The 13,710-nt window shown below is 38.1% G+C and overlaps 1 protein-coding gene across 2 annotated transcripts in view; it reads right to left on the reverse strand.

The window, feature by feature from the left end:
• Positions 1-13,710, reverse strand: part of XRCC5 (X-ray repair cross complementing 5) — a 91,316-nt gene that overhangs the window by 65,160 nt on the left and 12,446 nt on the right. For both annotated transcript variants that reach the window (XM_072741632.1, XM_072741633.1), the window contains 5 exons: positions 12,359-12,550; positions 9,294-9,408; positions 7,915-8,053; positions 5,862-5,974; positions 1,480-1,542 (listed from right to left, as the gene is read on the reverse strand). In XM_072741632.1, coding sequence (XP_072597733.1) covers positions 1,480-1,542; positions 5,862-5,974; positions 7,915-8,053; positions 9,294-9,408; positions 12,359-12,550 — 622 coding nt within the window. The remainder of the gene's footprint in view (positions 1-1,479; positions 1,543-5,861; positions 5,975-7,914; positions 8,054-9,293; positions 9,409-12,358; positions 12,551-13,710) is intronic.

Raw genomic sequence — 13,710 nt, forward strand, 5'->3', positions numbered from 1 at the left:
TTTTGAACAAAACTACCACTTATTGGTAGGGAACCTCGTTTCATTTCTATTTCACATGAAAATCCTCTAATGTATGGAGGGGGCTTTCATGTCTGACATCCCTCCTATTTCCCTACTACCTCTGAAATTTTCTCCACACAACCTTTTATTGGAAATCATCACGTGACATAGTTTCCTTACTCCTCTGCTTATCTCAGAAGCTCCAGTTACTAATATGATCGTTTGACGAGGACATCGGGAGTGATACCAAAGAGTAGCCCTTTGCCATTAGTAGATGAATTTCTTTTTTTCCTTGAGTGACTTCAAAGTAACCCAATGATCTCTAGGGTCTGTTCGAGGTTGGATTGGAATCATGTATGCCATAAAACTGCCCTTAGCTAGCAAGTCTAGATAATTATATAGGCCATAACACAAAGCTGTTGACAATAGTCTTCACAACATGCTGGCAATCACATGAAGTGATCAGAATTTCCTGTGTGAAGGAACAGTAAACTGGAGTTAAAATTCAGTTAAACCGCCGTTAAGCTGTGCTGACAATATATACTACAGATGTCTAATTCCCAAGAGGATCTGACTCGAAAAATCCATGAAGTAGGATTCTCATGTAAACTAGGATTCACATAAGCCTACTGTGCTCTGACGAATCCATTCAGTACCGATTGGAAACCAAGTAATTCTAATTTAACTGTTCCAATAAAACAGTACCCCCATTCACTAGATTGGCAGCCAGATACCCCACAGAAGTGAGGAGAAAAGAGGACTTATGGGACTAGATCACTTACACCATCGCCCTCCCGCACCCCAAACAATCTTTCTACATCCAGTTTACTAATTTCAAACGCAAATACTTCTGGAACTTGGATACCTGCTTAGGCAGTCTTAAGTAAAATGAGATTGAAATATTCGAGTTAAGATCAACACCTCCACATGCCAAGTTCCAACTTGGAGGCTGAATAGGAAACATTTACAGACAGCAAGTGTGACTATAGAGGCAATGGTTATAGGTTGCTAGCCAGGCAGAAACCAGCCCCAAAACAATCTCCTGGGGAGGCGGGGAAAGAGTACAGAGAGAAGGAAGGGGGCAAAGACGAATTTCTCAATGAGGTCCAGTGAATCTCTAAAGCTCATTTCCAGGATGCTAAAGAGAACGCTAAATGTTCAGTGCTTATGACAAATGAAAATGTCGACCTCAAGCCTCCTCAATATTCGACCATGAGATTCCCACACCTAAGTGCATATGTTCAAATGGTTTTGTTTTTAATACATACCTCCAGTGGCAAGACTATGTCCTCAGGCCTTGTGATCATGCTATGACAAATTCATTTATCATTTCTCCATTTTCAGAGTTAAAGCTCAGTGAACTTTCCCACTGATGTTGCAAGAATTAACGTCATTTTAAACCATAAAAGCCCCAAACAACTCACTTAAAATCACAATTCAATTCTGTGGCACTACCTCAAAGGCCCACTGTCAACTCACCTCATCATCTTTAGCTGCAAAGACCTTTAGGACTTGATTTCCCATAAAATCTCTCCTGTGGACCTACAAGAGTTAAGTGAAGAAAATAATCAGTTCTGATCCAAAATAAGCAAGCAACACATACAGCCATAATGCCACAGTTACTAAGAAATTCAATTCAAAATGCTCTTAGTATGAAAACATTCACAGGGACTAGAAAAAACTTATTACTTGAGGTTCAATTCAATTAAATACAGTATGTATCTGAATTCCAGGTATATGTCAAATATGCTGAGCACTGTAAACACAATAATAAACAGGATATAGTCTTGTCCTAAGGAGCCCAGACAAGTATAAAATTAACTTGGCTGCAGTATTACAGTCCAGCACTACAAAAGCACAAGAATGCAGTAGTGTAGCTCAGGACTACAAGAGCACACAAACAGGGCACCTAGCTGGGTCAGGAAGGGTCAGGGCAGGCTTCTGCAAATGGTGACATCTGGATCAAGACTTAAAGGATGAGCAGGAACTAAGAGAAAAGTCCAGCACAAGTGTCCAGGGCAGATACTAGTGTGAATTAAGTCTGGAATGACATAAAAACATAGTACCCTTGGGGAACTGCTCTGGGAGCAGGTGCAATGCTCTAGTATGAAGGGGGAGAGGTGAAAAATTAGATTAGCAAGATTAGCAAAGATCAAATCGTTCAGTCCCTTATAAGCAAAGGATAAATGGTTTAGACTTCAACCCAAGAGCAATGACGAGGCACTGATAAACTGCAAAGACACCAAAGTGAAGAACTAATTAGAGGGGCAGGGCTATACTGGAGGGGAGAAGAGTGAAACCAAAAATAAGTACTGCATGTCCTTCTGGCCCCCTTTGACTTCGATTTCTTCTCTGGCAGAGTTTCAGAGGGGTCAAAGAAGCTCCACCAACAGCTTATTAGAAATGAAGACTGAAGAGTTCCTAGTATCATAACTAACCACCTGCAGCGACTGACCAAGACCAACATCTCTCTGCTCCATGTAATTTTGAGTGTGGAGCTTATCTGTAAGAAAATGCCACGTGCTGTACAGGGCAATGATTGTCAAGTGTTCTCCTGTCCTCCCACCTCTGAAGCCAAGAAACTGAGCACTTTCAGAGTTAACAGTGGCTCCAGAAGACAGAGCCTCAAAGACAGAGCCTCACACCTCAAAGGTGTGAGGGTTTGGCTCACATACTTCAGATACCCTCCATCACCACTGCCAGTCCCATTTGAAGCTATTACTTAAAGAAATACAGGAATAATCCTATATTAAAACTAAAAATGTTGCTACATTCATATAGATTGCCCTCCTATTATAATCTGTAATGGTTCTTGACTGATTTAATTTTTTTTAAAGATTTTATTTATTTATTCATGAGAAGACACAGAGATAGGCAGAGACAGGCAGAGGGAGAAGCAGGCTCCATGCAGGGACCCTGATGTGGGACTTAATCCCAGGACTCCAGGATCATGCCCTGGGCCGAAGGCAGGCACTCAACAGCTAAGCCACCCAGGTATCCGCCCCCATACAAACTAAATTCTTATTCATTCTACAGTTACGTACCCAGAACACTGATAACTTGGAGAAAGACAAATTGAAAATTTAAAACAAGAGTAATTTTGCAATTTCCTAATTAAAAAACAAAACAAAAACACCAAGACCAAAAAACCTATTTTATATAATAAAAATGCTCATATTAATTCAATCTAGAAATGTTAGTTTCCCTCACTTTGAGGGAAAATGGGAAAATATGTGATATCATTAAAGATAATTACTAGTCTATTAAAAGGTGTGGGTCTATACTTAGTCGCTATGGAAAATGCCTTGCTCTTAAAAGGATGGGTATGCATTTCTTAATACATGAAAGTAGGGATGAAAACTAAACCATTTCGAAAATCAGCTTGTCTATCTGGTGGGCAGATTATAAATGATTAATAGCATAAGCCTTAAAGTCAGAGAGACCTGGTTCAAAACCAGTCTCTAAGGACGCCTCGGTGGCTCAGTGGTTGAGTGGCTGCCTTCGGCTCAGGTCATGATCCTGGGGCCCTGGGATCGAGTCCCTGAGTTGGGCTCCCTGCAGGGAGTCTGCTTCTCCCTCTGCCTGTGTCTCTGCCTCTCTGTGTGTCTCTCATGAATAAATAAAATCTCAAAAAAAAAAAAAAAACCCCAAAAAGCAGTCTCTACTACCTTCTCGCTGTGACCCTGGACCAATTACATATTCAATTTTTGATTGTGTAAGATACATGATCATGGCACCTATCTAGGAGGGTTGTATTAAAAATTAAATGGGGGGCAGCCCCGGTGGCCCAGCGGTTTAGCACTGCCTTACACCGGGGGTGTGATCCTGGAGACCTGGACCGAGTCCCATGTCAGGCTCCCTGCATGGAGCCTGCTTCTCCCTCTGCCTGTGTCTCTGCCTCTCTCTCTCTCTCTGTGCCTGTCATTCATAAATAAATAAATAAATAAATAAATAAGTAAATAAATAAAATCTTTAAAAAAAATTAAAATTAAATGGGAATCCACATAAAATGCCTAGTATACTGAATGGAATATTATAATCACTCAAAAAGTGGTGGCTATTACAATTACTGTACCTGTCAGAGATTGTACTTGAGATAAATATAGAGCTTAAAAACAACACAAGCTGATTTACAGAACATATCATGACTTACAAGTTAGTTTTAATTTAAGAAGTCCTTTTAAAATGGAAAAATGTACTTTTTGTTCAGCTCACTCTTTTTTGCTTTGTCATTTAACTAAATAGGCCCCTCCCACTACCACCCTGACACAGGTGACTTCAGTTACTTGGGTCATGAAGTTTGAATCAGCTGTTTTGGATAGATCTTTTCTAGCTAACTGGAATTAGGCAGACCCACTTCCCAACAGGTCAATTTTTACACACAGGTCTGAATGAAGGTTCTACTTCACTGGAAGACTTAGAGGGACTGCCGTTAACAACCTAAGTTTTAAGTCTGTAGAAGTCCCAAAGTGAATACTTTTATTTTTAAGAAATGCAGTGGTTTAGCGCTGCCTTCAGCCCGGGGCGTGATCCTGGAGACCTGGGATCGAGTCCCACGTCAGGCTCCCTGCATGGAGCCCGCTTCTCCCTCTGCCTGTGTCTCTGCCTCTCTCTTTCTCTCTCTCTGTGCTTCTATAAATAAATAAATAAAATTAAAAAAATAAAAGAAATGCATTACTTAGTAGAATTTGTCAGAGAATTGTTAGAAACTCTCAAGTGTCAAAAAGTATTTATTTTCACCATTAAAATCTTGGCAACTTTCAGTAAGTACTCCCAATTTTCAGCTTAAGAAGTTTAAAAACCTATCTAACAGTTTGGGGATATAAAAATAAATAAATAAATAAAATAACAGTGTGGGCATATCATGGCAAACATCTCCCCACCCTCGCTGAATTATTCTAACACTGAAGCACACAGGGACTATATCCCAGAGTAACATGGATTAGTTCAAATCCAGTATACTGGGTAATATTTATTTTCATTACAATTCTTACTTGAATTCTCTAGAACCAACAAACATTGCTTTTTCCCTATAGAGTCTGAAAGGGTAGGCTCTAAGATCTGCTTATTCATTTTCTCTGGTTGCCTACCTTAAGAAAATTTAATCTAAGACCTCCAGGAATCTTTAATAACCCTTTCTAGGATAGTATATGCTGTCCCACAGCCCTCAGTGAATCACTGCTTTCCTGCCACATGTTCTGTGTATCTCTGTATCAGTGTCTAAAGAACGTAGACTTAAGAACAGGTTTCAGATCCTAGACCTCTTTCTGAAAAAGGGTGACTGGCATAAACCACTTATATTTTAAGGGGCCTAGAGTCATTTAAACACTAGTACAGGGGTGCCTGGGTGGTTCAGTTGGTTGAGTGTCTGCCTTCAGCTCAGGTCATAATCTTGGGATCCTGGGATTGAGCTCCCTGTTCAGCGGAGAGTCTGCTTCTCCCTCTTCCTCTGCTTGTGTTTTTTCTCTCCATGTCTCTCTCTCAAATGAAAAAATTAAAAATCTTAAAACCCAAGTAGACCTTCATTCCTTCAAAACACTTTATTATACATAACAGTCTAGAGAAAGCAACACAATAGCAAAGAACCCAATGATGTTTCTTTCAGGCTACTGTGAGCAATGACCCACAGTCAAGCTTAGAGTGACTCTCAATGGCATATATTCTCATTCATGCTAAGACTTCTCAACTTTTCTACATCTTGGTTTCTGTGTTCAAAAACTGAAGATAGTTATAATACTTATCCCCAGACAACATTCAAAAAAACCAGAAGTGAAATATACATTGTAAATAAAAGAATCAAAATACCCTCTCAAATATTAAGAAAAAAGTTCATTTCTTTTGTGTACGAGTAAGTGCCATACCTGAGAAGATCTACAAAATCCCAAAACGGAGAAGCACTTCTCCTCCAATTTATATTTCATGTGTTCTTCATCAACTTTAGAGAAAGGAACAATATCACTTCCATAGCGGAACCCTAGAGAACAAGAGAAGAGCATCTGTTAAGCATATGGGACCTCATTTTCGACAAGCTGAAATTAGCCCTACGCATATATTAACAATACATGCACACTCCAGATCAAGCCTCCTTATACCGTTCCTGGGAATCAAATTACTGCCCCTTGTGATCAGTGGGGAAAAAGCAGCAGCAGATACACAAAACAACATATACAGTATACAGACAATTAAAATCTAATTACATTTTTTAAGTAGTATCTTCTGCAATCTAGTTACCTTAATGATTATCCAACCTGGAAGAAAGAATGTAGCGGATGTAATGTACTAGTTATACTCCAAAGATAAACTATGGTTGACTAGAGTATAAGTATGATTTGTAAACATAAAAGAACACATTCATTCAGAAACCTGGAGACCTGCAGAGAAAAACGCCCAAAGGAAATTTTCAGAATAAAATGTTCTCCAAAATGCATGCTGGAGACAAACAAATGCCTAATGGAGAAGCCAAAACTCTTCTATTTAGGAACATTCAATTCATAAGTTGGCTATTTTTCTGCATTTAAATCTACTTCATTTCTGAGATTATCTACTTTTTTTTCTTTTTAATTACTTTGGTTATTCATACAAATACAGACTCTCAGTTTCTTAAAAATAACTCCAATCCTGCATTAAGTCTTCAGCCTGTCATTCAAAGCCCTTCCTGAGTCAGAACACAGGCTCTGAAGTAGGGCAGTCCTGGGTGCAAATTCTGTTGCTGAAAGCTCCATGACTTTGAATACGTGAATGAATGTCTTTCAGCCTCAATTCTCTCATCCGTAAAATGGTAACAAGAGTCGGGTGTCTGTTTTCTGAGGCTACTATGATGATTAAAAGGGAAAATTCAGGTAGTCCATGGGATAACACCCACAAGTACTCAACTGTGTATGCCTGACCCACAAGCCCAACTACCTGCTGTCACTGAGAAGCCCTCTACTTTCCTGGTCTTATGCCTTTAATCATGTTGTTCTTTCTTTCAATAATTATATAAGGATCATATGATTAGAAAGTGATGGAGCCATGATTCTCAGGTCTCACTCCAAAACTCACGCTCTTAACTACACTACAATATGAACTAAATAAACAGGAATTGCAGGATACTAACTACATTTTCTACTCATAATTGATCAGAAGAAAGGAAGTGCAACCACCATCACCTTAACCAATCCACCATGCCACATATAAATATGTACAAACACTGAGATTTAGTGCCACAGACAAAAGGCTTTTTGTTTTTGAAGACTTGCAAATTAAAACTATACTGGGTAGCACAGAGCCTGGCAATGAATTTATCTAAAGACTCTAGTTTCTATCTTAGCCATCACTTGGTATCTTGTAATTTTAGCTCTTGAAAATCCAGACACTCTCAGCTAGTTTGTAAGCCCTCTGGAGAGAAGTGCCCTGTGGACACATGATATAGATCAAATGGGTATCATACAGGAAGTACAACTGTAAACACCCTAGTGAACATAAAACCATATAATGAACAAAAACGTTTCTGATCCCCTAAATTACCTGAAGGGAGCAGAGCTGGCTAGATTCAGAAGACCTGAAATTGACACTCAAAGGAACAATTACCATGGAAGTAATGTGAAACAGAGTAAACAAAGAAACTTGCTTCAGCTACATGAACAGAAATACTTTCCTGGCTAGTATGTTTCAAACTTTAAAATAATTAAGTCATGTCCCCTAAGGACCTTTCCAACCCAGATGGAGTACCCAAGTGCATCCTGGGAGCCATTTTAACTCGGACCTGACAAATGAGCCCAATTTAGGACCTAGCGTCTCATGCTCCCTCCCATGGTCGTGTCTCTAGAACTCAGAAAAACATCTGTCAAGACCACCAGCACAAAGTCAAGGCTGTCTCCCACCGCCCTGAAGCAACTCTCTCCTGGAAGAGAGTGGAAGCTCTCACCAGCGCACCTTGAATAGTCTCCTCCTTCGGGACCTCTGTTTCATTGTCGTCATTTAAGCAATAAACGGTTTCTTTCTGTAGATCTTCTTTCTTGAGGGTTCTAGCGTCCACAACTGTCCAACTTTTGTTAACTTTCTCCTGTATAATCTTATTTCCAAAAAGAAAAATAAATGGAAAACAAGGAAAGCCAGGATTCCAATCAACAAATAATGAAAACCCTGTATACTCTCTGCTTTACAGGAAAAAATCCAGATCAACTACTCTAGCTTAACTGTTCTGTTTATTCTTGCCCATTGTGGAAGTTTTCATTTATTTTCTAACTCTTGGTAATGTCATTTTCCCCCCAAGGTAATTCACAAATATTAATATTCATATATACACAAACACTTTCTATACAAAATCATCAGACTCTAAAATGGGACCATACGATTTGTTACTACATTGTTCCAAAAGAATAGGAAGAGATGTCTATTAGGAGCCAGAACTCAATAAGGAAATCTGAAAAGGAAACTAGAAAAAAGAACAGAAGACTGTGTTCTATTCCAGGCCTTGATGGCAGCCAAAATAAAGAAGTACCTCCAAGGTTTTCATGGATGTGGCATGTGTCTTGGAATTAAGTCCCTAAATATATAAAAAAACACTTGAATACACAAATACAAGTTTTTGTATATATTTTTATATTTAAATGTTTGTATGTATTTACTTCGTTCATTTAAAGAAAATAGGCAAGGAGGGTCATAGGGAGGCATGGATCACAGACTCCTACTCAAACTAGAATTTCATCAAGTAATTACCAAAATCAACTTATTTTTGAAAGTGTGCTATTATGTACAAACAGATGGAGATTACAAAAGGTAATTTCAATAGTTTTTGATGGTTCACAGATGCTGTTACTTCTAGATCATTAAAATGGAGACTGAGTTTTCAAAACTCTGTATTCTTTAGTGTATATCTATATTTCTGCTATGATACTTACAGTGACATGACTTAATGCATCCCATTTTCTTTCTTTCAAAAAAAAAAAAAAAAAAGAGGAGGGAATCAACCTGGATTATAGACGATTCTTAAAACTTCCTCTCCTAGTATGCTTTTTACATAAAAGCTAAATAGATGAGATGAACAGGGAGAGGAGTTACAGAAGCAGTAATTATGATGCTGAATAACCCACACATGAATTTGTCAGTTCCTTATATAAGCATATTTGCTTGCCTGGTGCATTGCTTTAAAAAATGTGTATGGGGGCGCCTGTCTGGCTCAGTTGATGGGAGCATGCAACTCTTGATCTCAGAGCTTTGAGTTTGAGCCCATGTTAGATGTAGAGATTACTCAGAAACAAAAATTTTAAAAATCAAAAAATTAAAAATTAAAAAGGTTTATGTATACTTACCGATTTATAAGCCACAATCTTTATAGACAAACTGGAGCCAATGGTCAGTGTGCAGTGCCAAGGGATGGAACGCTTCTCAATTTTCTTAAAGACACACAGTTGTCTCAGACTCTCACTTAATAGTAAAAAAAAAAAAAAGAAAAAGAAAAGTGTGCATATATACACATATATAGATACATATTATTATATATTATGTTATATTATTATAGATATAATAAAAGATATATTGTAGATATAATAAAACATTACTTCTGTTGGGTGATGCAGTTAATTTTCTAGATTGAGAAGTGAGTTGTTGATCATAAACAGAAAACCAGCAAGGGATGGTAGGAAAATGACGACCACGAATTGGGAGAGAGCCAGAATACAACTGACTTGGCTTTAGGAGGAAGAAGCTGAACTACATTACCAACAGGTGAAAAAAAAACATCTCTATCTTCCCCTGCTCGATCTTTTCTTTCAAGTTGGCCTGTGGTTCTTAACATTTTTTCAGTGCCAAGGACATTTTGAGGATATGATAAAAGCACACTCATAAGAGTTTGCCCACAATTGAAAGGGTTCACCAACTCCCTGAGAACCATGGACCTGGGGATAAGAACCCCTGGCTCCAGGATATCTAAGGGTGAGTTCCATCCTATAATACCACTGCTTATAACTCTACAATTTATTATTTAATTCCAATCACCTTAAATACAAAGCATGTATATGTATACAATGGAGAGAGTCAAAGACTCTCCAGGGGATAAAGAAATTTAGCCCATAGTTTGTCTTAAGATAAAGCAGGTAAGTCTAGGTTTTTTTTACTGATGGGAAGTAGCAAACACAATGTATAGTGCTATTTCATTTGAACATATATGAAGATCAATTCTATTTTTATCTGGTCCCTAATCAAATACAACAGAGAAGATTATAGGAGGTAGTTGGAATTTGTGGTGTTCACTAAGAAAGGAAATCAATGACCAAACACATTCAAAGCATATATTATGATCAATCCCCTTGGTAGAGATGAATAACAGATCTTAAAGAGGTAAAGAAAATTACCTGACATTATCCAGAGTTATGGACAAAAGTCTCAAAAGACTCCAAGTTTCAGAAATAATCTATAATAAACAGTAGATACTCTACCTGACGCTCTACTTCCAAAGTCTATGGTAATTAATAAGTAAATGAATGAATAATTGACTAAATAAATAAATTAAAAAAAAAAAAAGTTTACAGTATTCCTTGGCTTTGGATTTGTTGGGGAATGAAGGGGTCTGAGGCAGATCTAACCTATCTACAGGACATCACTACTTTGAGTCACATCTAAAACCACCATGAGGTTTGAACTCTGTTCTAGGGGAAGTTCTAAACACTAGCATGTAATATGTAACATCTAAGAACAAATGGATCATTTCTGCAGAGACTTGCAGAAGTCTAGATGAGGACAAATCTAGCCCAGTGCTGTCCAGTACAACTTTCTGCAATGATAGAAATATTCTATTTCTAACTATGCCTGTCCAATAGGCTATTGAGCAAATGAAATGTGGCTAGTGTGACCAAGGGACTAAATTTTTTATTTTATTTAATTTTAATGAAATTAAATTTAAATAGCCACATGTGGATAATGGCAATTGCAGCAGATAGCAAAGTTCCGGTCCATACCTTCATGACCCACCTAAAATCAAAGTATCTTCAAATTGTGAGGACAATACATAGTAATTTCCCTCCTGGCTATGATACAGGAAAATAAACTTTTTAAACATTAATCTGTTTTGGCCTACAATTTTTATTTATGATATCATGGTGAATTTGTGAGTTTAAGACCTATATTCTCACATTAGAGCAAGCCATGTTCAAATTTGAAAGAAATATGTTAGAAATGCATATTTGTACATATCACAGTAAGAACACATATTATGACAAGAAATATCACGTTACAGGATTCCTCATAGATTCCTTTGCCAATCCCTAGGGAAACTACCATTCAACTTCCAAAATTCCCATTACCTACAATTTTTCAAGGGTGTCTGTGTTAAGAAAATCAGGATGTACTATTTGTCAATATTTCTTGTAATGTATCTGTAATGCGTTACAAGAAATATTTCCTAATTGTGGTTGAGAAAAAAATTAGAGCACATATACACTTAACCACTCAAAAATATCTGAATTGTTGACCTTTTACTTATGAAGAACTTTGCTCAAATGCCTGTATTTTGTGTGTTTATTGATAAATAGGAATTAATTCATGGTATTATCCCTCAGAATATGAAATTTCACATACCACACTGCACAGTATTCTATTACCACTTTTAAGAAATAAGGCCCCTCAAATACATACTGTTGTAGTTGCTTCTGACTCCTCTCAGGTTCTTTGCACAGATTAAAAGTGCATGTCCAATTTCAACCAAGAACACTAACACAGTGAAAGGAGACAATCTCTCCCGTGGTCTCTAACTGAATGGTTGAAAAGGTAGTTTGCTTTAATGTTATAGGGTACTTCAAGGATTTCACATTTCTAAAATCACCTTGCCTTTACAAAAGCCACATAAAAGTAGATTATGAATTCTTTGTATTTTGGGTGTTTTGTTTTATCTGAACCAACTATGTTGTGACCAAAAGTTAAGAAAAAGTCTTTCTATTACAGTTTAAGTATACTGCCTCCTAAAACCTAAATCAGATGATAAGAGGGTATCGAGTATTTCAGATCTGACACCACTTTTCATAATTAGGAATATATTTTATAGGTGAATGACAAAAAAAAGCCCATGAACTGTGCCCCAAACTTGGCATAGAGTAAAATCTACCCTCTCATTTTTTTATGTTTTGACTTGTTAAACCTTTCGCTATCTATACATTTCCAAACCTTACACACACAGGTCTGGAAACAAACCAGGAGTCTTGTGCCAACCACAAAAACTTTAAAAAGGGGATCAGGAGTTGGCATGTCATTTCTTCAGTGAAAACTGGAACATTTATTTAAGAATGATGGCTAACTCAGGAGTTGGCTAGTTAGGGAATCCTCTGATCAAGGGAGAAAATTAGAGTCATGTCTGAAAGTTGCCAGCAATGTTTTCACTTCTTACCTGAAGGAATAAATTTCATCCAGCCCATCTTCACCTTCTAAAGACCTCATCACCTTTTTCACCATCCGAATACCTTCTTTTTGCTGCTCAGTAATTCCTTTTAGAGGAAACGAGGATCCCTGGTGGTCTGAGCGTGAGTTACCATCTCCCGGGTCCCCAGTGCCATCCTCCTTGCCAATGGGGAAAGGCAAACTACCCAGAAAAGATGAGCAGTGGTTAAGAAGACAAGCTCTGAAGCCAAATAATAAACTGGGCTCTAATCCTGTAACTGTGGCTCACAGACTATGAGAAAATGAGCTTCAAATTCCTGTCAGTGGTGCTAATCTACTTATTCTATCAGCTTCTAGTGACCGAAGCCTTTTTTGGTTTAGTAAAGGGAGGAATTTATTGGTTTATAGAACCAAATAATTGAGAGTGCAGGGTTGTATACGGCCTGAGGATGACTGGGCCCGGTCTCAAACACCTCAAGGACTACCTGCCCCTTGCACTGTCTCCATGTTGTTTCCCTGTGCCCTCGTGCTGGCTTCACTCTGACTGGCTTCTGCCGCATCGCCTCTGAGCACACTTGAGCACACACTGCCCAGGTGCACAACCAATGAGGAATGGACTGAATGTTTAATGCTCTGGTCTCAAGTTCAAAAAACCAGGTATCAGTGGTAGGCTGGGGACTAGAAACTGTCATGAGGTTAAAGTGTAGGAAGGATTGCTTCCTAGAAAAATGTGGGTTGGGGATCCCTGGGTGGCTCAGCGGTTTAGCGCCACCTTCAGCCCAGAGCATGATCTGGAGACCCGGAATCAAGCCTCAGGTCGGGCTCCCTGCATGGAGCCTGCTTCTCCCTCTGCCTGTGTCTCTCCCTCTCTCTCTCTCTCTGTGTCTCTCATGAATAAATAAATATAATCTTAAAAAAATAATAATAATAAATGTGGGTAATATTCTAGGGAGCCAAAAGTAATAAAAAAATAAATAAAATATCCTTTAATGATTCATTGATGTTATTATAAAGATTAAATGACAGAATGTGTACAAAAGACTTAAAACTCAAATAATGTGACCTTTATTACTGTAGATATAGAATTCCTGTAGATATCACTTAATTGCTAGAAATAGAGAAAACCAATTCTGTACTTATGTTTCATTCTAGCTTGAAATGAGATTGAGATTACCAGTCATTGAGATATTCAATCATCAATATACAAACTGAAAAATCAGCCAAACACATTTTATGGCAATATGCTATACGGCACCTTATAAATGCTTTCATTTAAACAATCACATTTAGGGACGCCTGGGTGGCTCAGTGGTTGGGCATTTACCTTTGGCTTAGGGTGTGATCCCTAGAGTCCTGGGATCG

This window comes from Vulpes vulpes, chromosome 16 (assembly GCF_048418805.1).
Source record: "Vulpes vulpes isolate BD-2025 chromosome 16, VulVul3, whole genome shotgun sequence".
NCBI classification, from domain to species: domain Eukaryota; kingdom Metazoa; phylum Chordata; class Mammalia; order Carnivora; family Canidae; genus Vulpes; species Vulpes vulpes.